The sequence below is a fragment of the Myxocyprinus asiaticus genome, chromosome 35, assembly GCF_019703515.2.
Source record: "Myxocyprinus asiaticus isolate MX2 ecotype Aquarium Trade chromosome 35, UBuf_Myxa_2, whole genome shotgun sequence".
NCBI lineage: Eukaryota > Metazoa > Chordata > Actinopteri > Cypriniformes > Catostomidae > Myxocyprinus > Myxocyprinus asiaticus.
In genome coordinates, this window is record NC_059378.1 from 11,077,376 (window position 1) to 11,094,709 (window position 17,334).

The window sequence follows — 17,334 nt, forward strand, 5'->3', positions numbered from 1 at the left end:
TTAAAACTTTCCCAGACTCTCCGGCTCTTTGATGTGTGTGTCAGCGACCATCATATGCGCTTCTCGCTCCCGCCCGCATGCACTGAGCATGCTCCTCACCCCCGTCGCCAGGGACGACTGGAGGAAATTTACATACACTTCTTTCCGGCCTGTCAATACAAGCGGGCCCCTAGAGGAAGCGCAGCCCGGGAGTCAAAAGATGATCCGAGTGCCAAGCATCTCCTCCCAGGAAATAAAAGCGCAAAGATGTGACCGCCACTCATTAACGGACAAGATCCCCGGCTCGTCGGGCCACTGTAAGAGACTGAGCTGACCTGCGACATATCAAAGCAGGTGTTCAAGGGAAAGGAAGAGAAAATAAACAGAGGAGAGTGCCCTGAGCCCGCTAGGGTGACGGCAGCGGCAACAGTCTAGCTCGTACCCTTGTGACAGGCGGACATGTCAAGACTTTCCACTGTGAAGTCTCATTATTTTAACACGCAGAGACAATGGGACTGTTTACATCTCCTTCCCTGTCTGATCTCTTCCTCTCTTTATCTCCTCTCGCCCCCCAGCATCCCTGAAGACCCCAAACTGGCAAACAGGCTCAAAAGAAAAAGAGTTAGTGAGAAGAAAGAAGGCTGGGGAAAAGGGAGAGAGAGCAGATATAGGAAGGGAGGGAGCCTCTTTTTGATGTCTTTGCTTGTATCCAAGAAACAAAGGCTTCAAATTGTAAATAAGCTAATTAAGTAAACCACTAATGAAGCGTGGAAACAATTTGCTTGACCCAGCAGTGGAGCGTTCAGGGATGGAGAGGCGGAGATGGGAATTATGGGAGCAGGGAGCTAATTGGCCTCTGACAGCACTGAAGAGTTGCGGGCGGCCACCTGACACACACATACACACACACACACACATTGTCTTTCTGTATAGCACAGGACAGGTCAACGGGAAGAGAACAGGACATCTGTCTCTATGGTTACTCACAGGGCATGTGTGCATTAGCTTCCTGTGCAAAAGTATTAAGCAAAACCTTTGGGGGGGGGGGGACCATACAGCATAATAATGGAGTTTTGGAAACTGTCAGGAAGTAAATTAAGAAAGGCTTTAAGCAGCACAAAATATTTTTTACAAAGAAAGTACTAAAACCAGGTTTCCCAGTCTTTTTGACCAATGAATATCAATGACTTTTCCATGACCTTTCCAGACGTTTGTGATTCAGATTTTTAAAAAACATTTTTGATTCAGACTGATATGCTAATGAACCATTCAGACAGGTTTGTTAAGCATTTTTTTCTAATTCATCGAAAAAAAAAAAACTGACTCAAAAAATAATTCACTGTCGAATCGAACATCACTATGGCTTGCGGGGGACTTTGATTCTACACAAGAGAAATATTTAGCTCATTGTAACAGTTAAAGGATGGGCAAGGAGGAGGTGGGAACCGGCTGAACAGTCAATGTAAATTTTAATATCAAACTCAACATAAAACAAACATAAACAAACGCACACATGCAGCATGGCCACAAGTGTCTCTCTCTCGAACTGGCGTCTCTGGCTCCCCTTTATCTCGCTCTACCGCTGATTATCTGATTCAGCGCCAGCCGTGCACCCTCACGGCCCAGCCACGCCCTCCTCCTCGTCAAACTCATGAAATACTTCAGAGCAGAGGAAAACTAGAAAATATGTATTCACTATAGAAACTCCCATGACTTTTTCATGACTTGTGAGATTTTATTAATTTTCTTGACTTTTTCAGGTCACATGACTTTTACAATTCCCTGATATTTCCAGATTTTCCATGACCATTGGAACCCTTTAAAACTATGTTGAGATAACATGACCATACAAATACTACACACTTTATCTCAGCAACCATACTATTATGGCGCCCTTTCTGCCATGAATTAAATTAATATTGGGTAACTAAAGGCCCAGGTATACTTCATTTTTCTGTGTTTCAGATCGTATCATGCCCGGCCATCCACATTGCCTTTCAAAGTAAACTTTTCTGACAGCGAATGAATATGAATGCGTTCGATGTATGCCCACTACAACTAACTGCTTCGTGATATTTTATTTTTACTTTTTATTTTAATTTTTTTACAGTCAATGGCCGGCACATTCAGCAACGATGTGCACAGACGAGGTCCGCAGATTGAGAAAATCTGGGCCGCGCGGACCGTGTTGATGAAATTTGCATCATGCACACTGTGCGTGGAACGATCAGCAAGGCAGGCAACCAAAGTATACTTTGATCATAATGCCTACGAATAAGCCATTTCAACAATGACATTGGTAACCAAATATTTTATGTTATGCTGCATTCACGTCAATAGGTGTCAGTAAAATATCTAAGATTTTTGACATGACGGCCAGCGAAACATAAATAAAAATATCTAGTCCACCTTTAAAGCTGATGTGAGTTATTTTTTCTATGTCAAAATTCTTTCTTGTATCCCATCTAAATATGCATTCAACTCTATAAGTAAGCCATTTGTAGGATCATTTTACTTAAATTTGTAAACACAGAGTCTCTGTGGTGTTATCAAAACATTCTTCATGTTTGTTCGAGCAACCCGTCCAGCCCAACACGACAACATGGGTTCGACCAATGGTGTGAGGTTGGGGTGGGACTATCTGTTTGTACAACCATTGCCAGACTGGGGAGTTTCCCAGAATCAGAATTTAATAACAGTGATTGATTGTGCCATTCCGTTTGGTGACGCTAGTGGCACAGATATTACATTATGTGCATGTAAACATTCAAAATGTGACTACATACTGCTTGTAGGGTTATAGAGGGCAGTCTAGCTTACTATGATTGTGTTCTTTGACTGTGAAATGCCAGTCTATCACTGTTAGCCTTCTTGTTTCAAACACAAGTACAGTCCCACAGTGCGGGAAATCTCTCATGCTCTCTCAAGCAATAACCTTGCACCCCCCACCTCCCTGTGGAATTCTTTAGTCTCTTGTCTGTTCAAACATCACACCTGAACATGGCTGTCAGCCACCCGGCTTTCTTATTGCCTGTCCTCTCATCCCACTCTCTTACTTGAGCAGAAGAAAAGGCCTTTACTTTGAGAGCGATCTGCAAGCTCATCAAAAAATAAGATGAATGTACACTGACGGAGAGAAGAGCTAACAGACAGAGACTTGTTTTGTGGGATGTAGCAGGCAATGATGAATGCTCTGTTGCTCAGTGGGGGGTTTTATGGGAGTTACGGGGTTGACGTGTGTAACGAAATTGACATGAGTGAAGCACATGACATGTTTGTGGAGTGGATTTGATGTACAGCTGTCACTCACTTGATGAACTGGCCCATGTCCTCGCAGAGCGCTTCGCAGCCGGGCCACTTGCACTCGCCATGTCCGTAGAGCGGGTGGGAGGCTGTGTGTTCCTCATGGGTAGAACTGAGAGAAAAGAAGCTGCTTAGTCTTGTGGTTCTCCATTTGAGCTTACCAACATAAATGGTTATCTTAGACTAAACCTTGATGTAGCTGACAGAAAAGTTGATATTTGTGTGTTATAAAGCACTGTGCATCTTTTCAGTGACACAGCATGAGGAAATATCTGCAGGAAAATATGATGAACTACTTCATATAAACACTAATTACGTCACCGAAAAATTAATAGGTACAAAAAGGTCATTTTTTCTTCAAAGAGCATAATAATATAGACATACTAGTAAACAAACTTGTTGGTAATGTTTACAAAAATCTGTTAAACATAAGCTTGGTTTCTGCTGTAGCGCACCCACTTTTGAAATCTGAGGTACAACTTTACAAATTAAGAATTAATGGAGATTATTAGTATTTTAAAAGTATGTTAAAATACTTTATCCTAGCCAAGCTTATCTTGCAGAGAAACTATAACGTGGATTTTCTGAAATTTTTAAACACTGTGTCGACCTGTTTGTTTGAGCATCCCAACCAGCCCGACACAGCAACATTGGCTCAACCAATGGCATGAGTTTGAAGCGGGACTATCTGTTTAACCGACCAATGGCAGATGGGGGGAGCGTCTGGGAAACATGCTTGAAACAGTGCCACTAGGGGTGCAGAAATGACACACTTCAGCTTTAAAAAACATTTAGACACCTGCTAGCTTAATCAAAAACAGCCCATTTGATTAAATAACTTTTTGCTTTACAGCTTTTTCAGGCAGTTGGCATGGTAGCACAGAACACACACATGCAACCAATACAAAGCAATGAAGCAATGGAAAAAGACGGCAGTCTTTAGCATTCCCGTTTGAGAAAGTCGATAGCTTTGATCCCCCTATTCAGGAAACTTCGAACAAATGCAGTTTGAGTGGATCTGGTAAATGTAAAAATGACAGACTTTTAATAATCATGACTGATAGGCGTCCAATAAAAGTGCGTATCATTGTATTAGCATCTTGTGCTTCAACGCAGTTTCAAATGTCCTTCGATGCAGCCAGGAACAACATGCCGCCCTCTAATTACGAAAGTACGCGGCGAAATCTTCAGATGTTTCTCTATAACGTCTCCAGACGTCTCGCTTGGCAGGTGGCTTGTTGATGTGCTGACAGGGGCTGCTGGTGGGGCCTGGGGATAAACTCTTAGGTCTTGTTTAGTTTGAGATACAGCCACTGTGTGCTCTGTGGCCGAGCAGTCTGGATCGGGTCTCTCTCTGGCCCAGCTTCTGTTGAGACCCATAACAGATCAGCCTCGAACCTCTGCCAGCAGACTCATCCAGCAATTTTTCATTTTAGGCCTGGCCAAGCGCCACGGGCTAGCATGTAGTGTAGGCTTTTGCGAGGGCAGGGACCGCAGAATTCACTGTCATGTGTCCGAGTGCTGCTAAGCATGGGCAGGGGGCTGGAAGGGAGGTGTTGCTAGTGGTGGTTGAAGATCTGGGGAATTCTTCCCAAATCCACATCAGATTACTGCTTAATATAAAGCATCTTGCTTGCAGATGAGGCCCTCCTGATGTGGAACACGCGCACACACACACACACACACACACACACACACACGACACACGTGCGCGCACACACACACGCGCCCCCTCTTCATCAGATGTCCTGGCAGTGGACTGCCCACGCAATTCAGAAGCTGCTCGAGCTCTAGACATTACAAACTACTGGCAACCACACTGTCCACATGTGCCATGCATTAGCTTCACCGCACAGTTTTTCTTCCCTTCTGAGTTTGTGTGTGTGTGTTTGTGTTTAAATATGTAAGGCCAAGTCAGGGAGAACAGTGTTAGAAGCAGACATGTTAGAATGTGCGCTTTCCGTTTATCCATGACCGGTTTGGGTGTGTATTAGAGGTGTTGGTGTACATACTTAGCTATAGTTTGGGGACAAATATGTGCTATATGCATGTGCTAAATATTTATCCCCAAAAGTGACGTAAACCTGACAAAAGACTCCCTTTTGGGGACATTCTCATAAAATAATAATAATAATACTAATATATATATCATTCTAAAAATGCTAAAAGTTTTATTTTGTTTGTCCCACTATTTTGGGAAATAAGAACTATAATTTTAGAGTTGTATTTAGCTTGGCGACAATATGAAGGGAAAAAAAATGTATCTGGATATGTAAAAAACAATGTCATCAGTGCACAAGCGATAAACGGTAATCTTACTCTGGGTAGCGCCTATTTACCATTGTGTAGGTATAGGACTCCTGGACAACTGAATAATAATTACATGATGCCATATGATATTCACGAGACAAGCTGATATGTTTTCTAATCGAGTCCCTCCCACTTTCTGATCGTTCCTACAACCTTGGGTTAGGGTTGGACCACATCCATACTAATTCTTTTTTGTCTGAAATCTGTTTAATCTTCAAAAGCTCTTCATATGTATATGGTTATGGAGAACGTGTTCAAAAGTCTCCATTTTCGATGGAGAAAAATGCGCTAAATTGTGGATAAAAGGCTTAAACGTAGCAAAATCAATGCGTTTTTAAACGGAAACGTATTAGTGGACGAAGCCTTAGTCTATAGTACTTTTAATCAACTTTATATAATAACAATTGTCCTCTATGCTATGTCACCATTTAGATAGCCAAGTAATTGTGTGTATGTGTGTACTCACTGGGTGCTCTGCAGGTGAGGGCCTTTTGAGTAAGGTGTGAGATGCTCATCGCTGGATTCCTTGGTGAAGGATGAGATCCACTCGAAGAGTCTTGCTCTTAAAAATGGAGGGAATCATGTAAGGACCCAACAGTAGGACCATTTCTCTCTCACACATCTCTCCATCCAGCTAAATTATCACAGTGCATTTTTACACAATCAACACACACTCATGTTTAACTGGCACAGGGGTGCCAGTCATGCTAAAGGCATGCTATGTTCTGAGCACCAAATATCAAACGAACCCAGGCATTTTACATCAGCTCATCAAATGGGCTCTGACAGCAGAAGTCTTGAAATATGATGTGTGATATGTGTGAGAAAAATAACCATGTATGAAAAACTGTCATGTAATCAGTTACCACTGAACGCTCAGGACAGAAAATATGGTAGCATAGCAATAGCTCTTGTATCAGTTTGTGTGTTTTCATAATATGCAAGTTTAAATAATCGGCAGAAGGCCACACCTGTCAATGGCAGGTTATTTCATAAAATTTACTAGCCATTAATATACCTTAGAAACCATGAAATTGTGTTTTTCATCATTTTTATTAAAAGATACATTTTTGTCCCTTTTATTCCATATATGTGTCACCACATGGAAAGGGAAAATGTAAAACATCTGAGATAATAGATCCACTACAAACCAATCCCCAGATGTACAATGAAGCACACCTGTGTATGTTCTTCCACTGACCTGTCTCTCTTTGGAGTGTGCACAGAGTTGTGTCCATTTGGCAAAGAATGATGAAGGATCTGAGGTGAGGCCTTGGAGGCCGAGTATGAGGTAGAGTTGGAGCTGTTGGTGGTCAAATCGAGACCCTCGTGTTTTATGGCCTCCTCTGTGCTCTGAACACCAGCCACATCCTTCCATAACTGCTGCAGGTCAGTGGGACACATGGCTAAGATTGAGAGACACAGTAAAGACGAGTGAGAGAAAGAAAGAGACATAGAGACTATTGTACACTCACTGAGCACTTTATTAGTAACACCTGTACACCTACTTATTCATGCGATTATGTAATCAGCCAATCGTGTGACAGCAGTGCAATGCATAAAATCATTCAGATACGGGTCAGGAGCTTCAGTTAATGTTCACATAAACCATCAGAATGGGGTGATATCCTGGGATTTTAATGCACAACAGTCTCTAGGGTTTATTCAGAATGGTGCCAAAAACAAAAAAAAAAACATCCAGTGAGCGGCAGTTCTGCAGACAGAAATGCCTCGTTGATGAGAGAGGTCAACGGAGAATGGCCAGACTTGTTCGAGCTGGCAAAAAGGCTACGGTAACTCAGATAACCACTCTGTACAATTGTAGTGAGCAGAATAGCATCTCAGAATGCACAACACATCGAAACTTGAGGCACATGGGCTACAACAGTAGAAGACCAAGTTGGTTACTTTATTAGGACCATAGTATTCCTTAGAAAGTGCACAGTGAGTGTAAATTCAACTATCATAATGTCATCAACCAGAACAGAAAAAAAGCCTACAGTTTTTAAAGACCCCCTGAAATCAAAATAGGAGCTTTGTGGCTTTTAGTCCACATTTATTTATTAGTTTTTGCCAGTTAACCTAAAAAATTTGCTTTATGTGGTAACATCTAGATAAACTGGTTATATTCAAGTGGGGGGAAAAAAATAATATAACTGACCCAACATAATACATTACTACTACAAAAGTCATTTTTAAGGTTTAAATAAGTAAAATTACAACCTTAAGTTAACAGTTTCAGGTTACCACTTTTAAAAGTGCATTTTTATTAGCGTTGAAGCCATCTACAGTATACTCTCTTAAACACTGGCAAAATTTACTTTTAGCAGAAATACACATTTCAAATTTACAGTCTTTCTCTTCTGGGAAAACGGACTAAAATAATGACTCATTCTTCACTACAATAATTTTTTTTCCAATCAAATGCTCTCTAGAATGAGAATGTCCCTCACCCAATACCACCTGCAACAGAAAAGCAAATAGCAAACTTGGTTCATGGTTGTGACGCAACGAAAACCTACTGGCTATTTAATAAAGGTGCAAGTTCTCTGATATGTTCCTATTTCAATAGAAAATATGTCAACACAGGACAGAAAACTGCACTAGTAAAGCAACTTCATGGGGTGTTTAATGAATTATGAGCAGTATAATCGTCAAACTCCATCGAAAACAAAACCACAAAGAGGGTGCTTTATAAAAAAGCTCTAAATCAAAATGCCAAATGATGAAACCAACTCAAGGTAGACATTATCTTCACAAAGATGTTTATTAGTTTGTCTAGTTTCGGTTGCGTTGAAGAGTATAAGCATTCAAACCTGAATCACTCCTTATCACACCTCCACAGTCCACCTCTTCCCCCCTATCTTGAATCGGATCCAGCTGGCAGCACATCCTGCCCCAGAGATCTCAAAGTCTGGCAATATGCTAACATTTGTGTGGCAAGCCATAAAACACCAGGCACACTGTGCCACACTTAACTACGGAGAGGGCATGCCGGCGGGACTTGTTAAGTTCATGGGAGAGAAAAGGGAGGAGACGAAGGTGGGGAACCATCCAAATCAGAGTAAGCAAATGGCTAATTTCAGCGTGTTTTTGTTATCTTTCAACATCTCTGCAAATCCCCCTGGCTACCTCCATATGTAATTATCGTTGTCCCGACCGGCACTGCTGCTCCCTCTGTCATGGGGTGAATTAATCTTGGCGAGATGCTCTCGTGGCATTTTTGTGTTTCATTTTCCCCTCAAACTTGCTGAATTTGGGATTGTTGTATTTTTTTTCATCTGACTTCTCTTAGTTTGGGAAAGAAGGAGGGGGTCTAGGGTAGAAGGGAGATTTGAGGGTGTAAAAAAAGAGGAGGGGGAGTGCAGCCAGTTCCCCGCCTGAGCACGTCTGGCGCATGCTGTTCCCGAAAAGCCACAGCCTGCTACACTATCTCATATGGCAAAGACTTAATAGCAATCTAAATATTATGTCTGGTCCGCCAACATTCTTGTCTCGGACCCCGCCAAAACAAAACTTCTTGCCTGGCCTCTCCTCTACCTCCCTCTCTCTATAGCAGGCCTGAGGCCAGGGAAATGATGTATGGCCACACTTGCCACTACAGGCTGTTGTTCACTACTCACAGACAACCTGACAGAGCACTAAAAGAGCCATGGACGTATTTTGACCCTGCAAATAACTGAGCCAATCTGGTGGCAGAAGGCATTTTTTGCAAGTTTCTACTTTTGTGAAAGAACAGCCAGAACAGGGGAAGTGGAAGGGAGGACGCAGGGTGGAGATGAAGCGGTTTACCTACAGTGAAGTGTTTTTGTTTCTCACTTTCTTCCAAACACACACGCATAGGGGCAGGTGAGGCGTTTTCCCTGTGGTTGGCCACACACACATACATACAATTCGCAGAAAACTTTGAACTGACCAGTAAATCCAGCCTCAGCTTCCCACACAAGTGTGTGTTTCGGAAATTGTGCCATATGTAGACTTTAGTGTTCATTTCTGTCCTAAAGCTGATGTGTAATTTTTTTTCTCTCCATTTAAAAAAAAAAAACATTCTGTTATCCCAGCTTAATGTGCAGAAAGAAACTCTAAGTAAACAATTCTTGATTGATTGCTGATTTCTCTGAAAAGAATAAACACTGTGGCACTTTTAAAATTACTGCTCTGTGTTTGAGCGGCCCAACAATACTGATTCAACCAATGAATTTGGGGGCGGGGCAACTTGTTTTGCCTGACCAATGGAAGACAGGCAGAGTGTTTGGTAAAACTGTTTGGAAACCAAATCATTTTTTTGCAAATCTCCAGAATTAAATTCTTTTGTTTTTCCAAATTAGTCATGCAGTACACTTTCTTTCCTTATTTTTCTTAAGGACTGTGCCGATACAATCATATATCGGTATATCAAGATACTTTCTCTTATGATATTGTATCGATACCTTAGATCCTGGTATATACTATATATATTTTTTATCTATTTTTGTATTCATTTAGGCCTGTAATTGCAATCCAATTATATCGTAATGCATTGCGATATAATGAACAGTGACATTTGTATTGCAATACGTATCATATCATGAGGTGGTTGGCATTACCCAGCCCTACAACAGATTGTGTTTCATGCGGTAACATTTAAATTATATGGTTTTATTCAAGAAGAAAAAAAAATTCATATGAATGAACTAACATTTAATGACTTCATAATAATATACAAAGAAACGTCATTTTTAAGAGTTAGATCAAGTAGAAATAACTCTTAGGTAAAAACTGCATGCACCAACTTTTTATGAATAATATTCATAAAGGAGATGGCCAATAAGAGGTCTACATGACACCCCTCACTTATTTAGCTTCTCATAAGGCACAATTTTAATTTACCCTTTCAGTTCCTAATTAAAGTGCATGTGTTCTTCTTTGGCCCTCCTCCAGCTTCATGCATCACAAATCCAAGGCCTGAACTGAAGAAAAAATTGCCATGCTGATCACAAAGCATTATGCCGAGACTGACAGATCTTTGTTGCACTGTTCGGACAGGAATTAAAATGACTTACTGTAACTTTTAAGCATGAGTATTCCAAAGAAATGTAGTCACCGCAGCTAGTAGTCTGTCTAATGAGCTCAGCAATGAGTCACTTGGGTTCAAAACTCTAGTCTTTCTCAGGAAATGACTGGATTTGCCAAACAAACACAAAAACAACAACAACGGTTGGTGCCACACACGGATCAGAGGACAAATCCTTTTCAGCCACAGCTATGGCCAAGCATGACTAGCCAAAAGAATGTGCACGGTTGGCTGGACAGTCATAATGGAGGGCTTCTTTTCGGAGAGGGATTGTGGGGAAATTCCGTGATTCTGCTGTCGCAGGATTTGCTGAAGGGATTCCAAGAGCCCAGAATTTACTGTTCTTTAGGCTCTCTGAAACAATGACATAAGCAACAAGGGTAGGGGTGGGGGCGGGGGTTGTTGGGGGTTCGTTCCAGAAAGATGCCAAAGCCAAAAGTTTACAGCTGTTGCAAAAAATTATTTTCATCAACCCTGCAACCTTCTTCTGCCTTCCTCGCCTTTTTTTTCCCCCACCAAACTACTTTTCCTAAAAGCAGCCATGTTAATGTGTGTGTGCATGTGTGTGTGTGTGGTAGGCCCACTCAGGATGCAGGATGACGAATCCATGTTTTCTTAGGACTGAAATAATCAGACATGTCAAGAGCAATGGGCATAAATGAGAGTCAAGCGCTCTAATAAAAGACTGGGATCTTTTCTGAGGCCCTATCGGCAACAGCGGTAGGGATTTTGTCATGGAAACTGGAGATGGCTCCTTGTTTGTTCTGTCCTGTCGGGGCTCTTGTAATGTTATGGCCACTGTGGAACCCATAAAGTTGATGTGTCTAATTTTGGCGGACGGTGGCCAGTTTGCAGTCAAGATCCATTTCTTGTGAGGCAAATTGACAAAACGAGGAAAGTTGGAAAAATACATAAAACACTTAAAGCCAAGTAAAAAATGATCCAAAACCTCCATTTCCTTTTGTAGGATCGCCGAGTCTGGACCATGTAAAACTCGGCACACACGCACACACATAAGACCTACTCCCCATCACCCTACGCAAAAAGCCTAAAGAATTTTGTGGCATATTTTACCTATTATCCAAATGACTGCCTTCCACAAAACCAACAATCAAGCTTCGCTTTTATCTCTTTATGAGCTGATTAAGTTAACAAGCTTCACATGTGGCTCTCTGGATATGGCTGTAGTTAGTCTCTGGGGGGCTCAATCCAGCTCTAATAGATTGGGATGATAGCCCACTGCCAAATTTTGGAGGAAGATGACAAGGAGATTCCTTAACAGCCAGCTTTATTAGCATTCAACACAGCGCACATTCTATGCGTAGCAGCGAGTCAATCTTAGAACATGTATGTGTGTATGTGTGTGTTTGTGTGTAGTGGGGGCTGACTAAGGAAGAATAAGTGGGCGGTGGACACCGGTCTGGCCATCTGGTCCTGGGCTACGGGTATGAACAAAGATCCATAGCTCCACTTTCCTTTAATAAGCATCACTAAAGGAGAAGTGAGAGGTTCTGTGGTGTTATTCTGGCATCTGAGGATGAGGGGAGAGCTGTGAAATAAACAGACCACCAGGTTGAGAGGCCTGCGGTTGTAGCACCTTTCCCTGAGGGTAATATTGACAAGCCAATGGAGTTGGTGAAAGAGCACTGTATCTCAAATTAATTCATTCAAGTGTGTCAGCACAGTCCGAATTCCTGTACTTTCATAGTATGTACTGAATTTGATGAAGAAATTACGATGTATGTTGTGTAGGTATGTAGGTGTCTACAGTAGTATAAATACATTCCTGGAAATGTTTACATATGCCATGTTTCTATTGTCTACCTATAATGCACTAATAACCACCACAAATAACAATCTTGTTAAACAAGAACAACTTTCTTGGTACCTATACTTCCCTACATAGGCAAAATGAAACTGAGAAAAATGGATTTAAGTTTTTTTTTTTTTTTATGGTTTTGTGGTTAATTTTTTGGGAATCATAAGCATAGTTGAGCCAAATTATTTCCAGTTTTGAAAATATGAAGTTACTGCATTTTGCTTTTGCAAGGCAGTACAGCACTGTGACTTGCCTAGCTCCCAATTGTCTACCATTTTAAAAAAAAAATAAAAAAAATAAGAAAAATAATAATAATTGTACAAGGGGCGTCAATGAGTGGTACCCTAAAGGGACCTTTTTAGTACCTCCAGTTTGAGTTTTTACCTTGTTTTTTTGGTTCATAATTGTAAACTTAGCACCTATTGTGTACCTTAAAGGTACAATAATGTTCCCCAAAACTCTAACTAGAGGTATAAAAAAGTGACAGCCCTTATACCATAAAGGTACTTTTTTTTTCAGAGAGTGTATGGGATAGTTAAGAGTCCACTGGTTGCACATTTCAGAGTCTCATCCAGTATATTTTGCCTGTTGTATCATGAATACGGATATTCAGACATGCTACTCATTTGACGTTTTGTTTTTTGGATAATGCATAGCAGGGAAGTACACATATTCGAACGCGGGTGATGTGTTGTTGAAGAGTATGCATACCTTGCTGCAGGCTCTGAATGGGTACTGCTCCTTGGCCAGGCTGTAGGTTCACCAGGCCCTGTCTTTGTAGATTCAGAATGTGTTGCTGTTGTAGTTGTTGCATTTGGATCAACTGCTGCTGGAAAGCCAGCTGTTTATTCCCCAACTGTTGCTGCTGAGAACGACAGAGAGAGAGAGAGTTTATAAAGACAGCGATTAACCAATAAAAATCATTGGAAACTCTACTAAAACTTACTGTACCTCGTTGAGTTTGTTTGAAAATAAGCACATTTGTATTATTAAACCACATAGTATACACTAACTATGAACTAGTCAAGAAAATGTAAGTACCAGTTCTGTTAATATAACTACATATTTTAGCTACATAACACATCAGGGTTAACAGTGAAGCGAAAGGAAGAGACTTGGAGGGCCGCAGGATGAAGAGGGGTGGAAAGAGGAGACACTCATTGGCTTTTATAAGCCTTCAACCTCGTCCAGGACATGTTTAGATAGGACATATCCTGGAATAGAGAGATTTTCCCCTTCAATCACCTAAGCACTTCCTGTGGCGGTAGACTACAGCGCACACACACACACACACACAAAATAAATAAATAAATAAAACGCTGAGGCACGGTTAAAAGTTTTGAAGTGCATTGTGAAGCCGAGAGTCTTTCATGCAGTTAGAGATAACGCATTAATCTGCGAATGACAGTTCCATGTGGTCTCGGAGTGACACCAAAGATATGTTTGCAAACACGCTTGTTCATTCCTGTGTGTAGTAATCTGTTAGCATGTGGTTGGCGCATAATTAACATGGTAATAAACAGTGACTAACAACATCTGTGCGCAATGCTAAGAACGGTTCCAGATTGTGACATCAGATGTTTATCACTGTACGATAAGGCTTGGTATTTTTTTGCTACTCATAAAAATTTGCTTTGTGAAATTTAAGAATCATGCATCATGACTCTGTTCAGTTGTTCCATAAACATGTCTGGATGTGTGTGGATAGTCACATTATTCAGCTCTCAAGAGATTCCTTTCTGTTCCTGCTTACTTTTGGTGGCATTTTTTTTTTCAGCTATGACATAAGCTTAGCACTAAACTTCTATAAAGGGCTGGAATGGCTAAAAAAATACGCATTTAAAGCCTAAAATTGATGTAATTTTTTCAATGTTAAAATACATTGCTCTGTTTGAGTGGAAATAGCAACACACACTCGACCATTGGCATGAGTTTGGGGTGGGACTTTCTGGTTGCCCAACCAATTAAAGATGGGCAGAGTGTTTAGGAAACCTAAAATAGCCACTGTTTTTGCAATCCTGCAAAAATTACAGACTTCACACTTAAAAAAAAAACAAAAAACAAACATAACCATTATCCATACATTTCTGAAGCAGAGAGGTTCAGATTTGGGGAGTAGAGTGTGTGTTTATGTGTGCACGGGTAAGGGTGAGCGCTATGGAATACATGGCATGTGCCGATAAGGTCAAGCGGTGTCGCAGTGATAAATGTCCTCCTTCCTGAACCGGTCCGACTCAGACACTGTTTGCAGAGACATGCTTTTTGATGTTGCCCCAATGAGACATGGGCCTTATCTCCTTTTAGATAACAGGGTGAAAAGAGTGCAGGAGAGAGGGACAAATGTGGAAGGAGGGAGGGAAGAAAAATACAAAATACAAATAATTAAAGGTAGTTTATTAATCTTGCTGTCGGAGAAGTGTTTGAGGCTGCCGACTGGGGCACAAGGCCTCATGGGAAAGGGCCACACAGGTCAACTCCAGCAAAGAGAGGAAAACACTGTCATGAAGTCAAGCTCTTCGTGGAGGGCTACTGAGGTGGTGGTGGTGGGGGGGAATTGTCCAAAATAACTCCAAAAGAATATCTCAGTTCTGTAGGTCCACAGAATGCAAGTGAATGGTTACCACACCTTTCAAACTCCAAAAATCACAAAGGCAGCATAAAAGTAATCCATATAGGTGTGGGTGAGAAACCCAACTTAATTTTTAAGTCCTTTTTTACTATAAATCTCAATTTTCACTTTCGCATTCTGAAAGTGAAAGTGGAGATTTGTAGTAAAAGAGGATTTAAACATTGATCTGTTTCTCACCCAAAGTGACTACATCACTTTAGAAGACATATATTAAAACACTGGAGTTATATGGATTACGTTTATGCTCCCTTTATGTGATTTCTGGCCATTATTCACTTGCATTGTGTGGACCTACAGAGCTGAGATATTCTTCTAAAAATCGTTGTTTTTGTTCAGCAGAAGAAAGTCATACACATATGGGATGGCATGAGGGTGAGTAAATGATGTGAGAATTTTCATTTTTGGGTGAACAATCCCTTTAAACATGCTCGAACCAAGGTGCGCCATTCGCGAACATCTTTTCTTTTCTTTTTTTGACACTGACACACCTATGTTCTTCGATAAGGTTAAAGGAATGTTCCGGGCTCAATACAAGTTGAGCTTAATCGACAGCATTTGTGGCATAATGTTGATTACCACAAAAATGTATTTTGACTCATCCCTCCTTTTCTTTAAAAAAAGCAAAAATCTTGGTTACAGTGAGGCACTTACAATGGAAGTAAATGGGGGCCAATTGTTTTTTGTTTTTTTTCTCCCCAATTTGGAATGCCCAATTCCCAATGCACTCTAAGTCCTTGTGGTGACGTAGTGACTCGCCTCAATCCAGGTGGTGGAGCATGAATCTCAGTTGCCTCCACCTCTGAGACCATCAACCTGAGCATCTTATCACGTGGCTTGTTGAGCGCGTTACCGTGGAGACAGCGCATGTGGAGGCTTCACACCATCCACGGCGGCATCCACACACAACTCACCACGCGCCCTACTGAGAGTGAACCACATTATAGTGACCACGAGGAGGTTACCCCATGTGACTCTACCCTCCCTAGCAATCGGGCCAATTTGGTTGCTTAGGAGACCTGGCTGGAGTCACTCAGCATGCCCTGGGATTTGAACTCACAAACTCCAGAGGTGGTAGTCAGCATCTTTACTCACTGAGCTACCCAGGACCCCCGCTAATTTTTGAACATTAAAATACTCACTGTTTCAAAAATATAGCCAAAAGACATAAAGGATATGAGAATAAAATTGATTTTAGTGTGATAAAATCACTTACAAACCTTTTCTGTGTAAAGTTATAGCCAATTTTATAACTTCGTTACCATGATGATGTAATGTCAACAAAACCTTTGCAGCTCAAATAAGACAAGTTTTAACAGAAGAATTAATGCAAGTGCTTTTTTATTATTATAAGCTTCACATTTCTGTTTAAACCCTCCAAAAATTGGCCAAATTCACTTTAATTGTAAGTGCCTCACTGAAACCCAGATTTTTGAATTTTTTTTAAAGAAAAGGAGGGACGAGTGGAAACAAATTTTTGTGGTAATCAACATTATGCCACAAATGCTGTTGATTGAGCTTAACTTGTATTGAACCCGGAACATTCCTTTAAGCAAGAAAAAGCATCTAATGAAGATGCATGAGAAACAAGTGAGTAAAAGATTGCATTATCTCACACATTTGAATTGCTATGAAACTTAGAGAGGCAGCATATTTAATATGTGACGGGACTAAAAACGAAGCTGTGGGTTGTACTGTTGTTTAAACTGGAGTTGATTGTTCAGTGATCTTAAAAAAAAAAAAAAAAGTAAAATAAGCACAAAAAATTAGATTGGGCGATTCAAAAATGCAGATTAAGACGTTTAGGGAATATGGATTTTCATTTCTTTGCCATCAACCAAAGTCATGCTCCAAACCGTACCAGAGAAATTAGACGTGCTCCACGAGCTTTAACCCTAACAGGCTAATTTTCATCAATATGTCATCTACTCTGACAAAGCAACACAGTAAACATAAAGAATCTCAATATTGTATTGACATGCAGATAGCGATATAATGTCATATTGTCCTTGCTGATTCCCACCCCTAGGGGAATCCCTAGCTCCTTGTCCATCTTCCTTCCTCCTACTCTCCATCGCTGCCTTCTTCCCTCCTTTCTCTTTCTCTCCCTGTTTGCGTCCCGTGGGACACAGTTCAAGTTCTTTAACACATTGTGTCTGCACGCTGTTTACATTAGATGCAGTTGAGTGGCTAAAGCTAGCGGAGTAACAGGCCTGTCAGCTTGATTTATGAGCACATCAAACA

At 41.0% G+C, this 17,334-nt stretch overlaps 1 protein-coding gene across 2 annotated transcripts in view; it reads right to left on the reverse strand.

The window, feature by feature from the left end:
- LOC127426142 (forkhead box protein P4-like) overlaps window positions 1–17,334 on the reverse strand; it is a 162,071-nt gene that overhangs the window by 34,126 nt on the left and 110,611 nt on the right. For both annotated transcript variants that reach the window (XM_051672709.1, XM_051672711.1), the window contains 4 exons: window positions 13,176–13,329; window positions 6,794–6,998; window positions 6,059–6,154; window positions 3,290–3,394 (listed from right to left, as the gene is read on the reverse strand). In XM_051672709.1, the coding sequence (XP_051528669.1) occupies window positions 3,290–3,394; window positions 6,059–6,154; window positions 6,794–6,998; window positions 13,176–13,329 (560 nt within the window). The remainder of the gene's footprint in view (window positions 1–3,289; window positions 3,395–6,058; window positions 6,155–6,793; window positions 6,999–13,175; window positions 13,330–17,334) is intronic.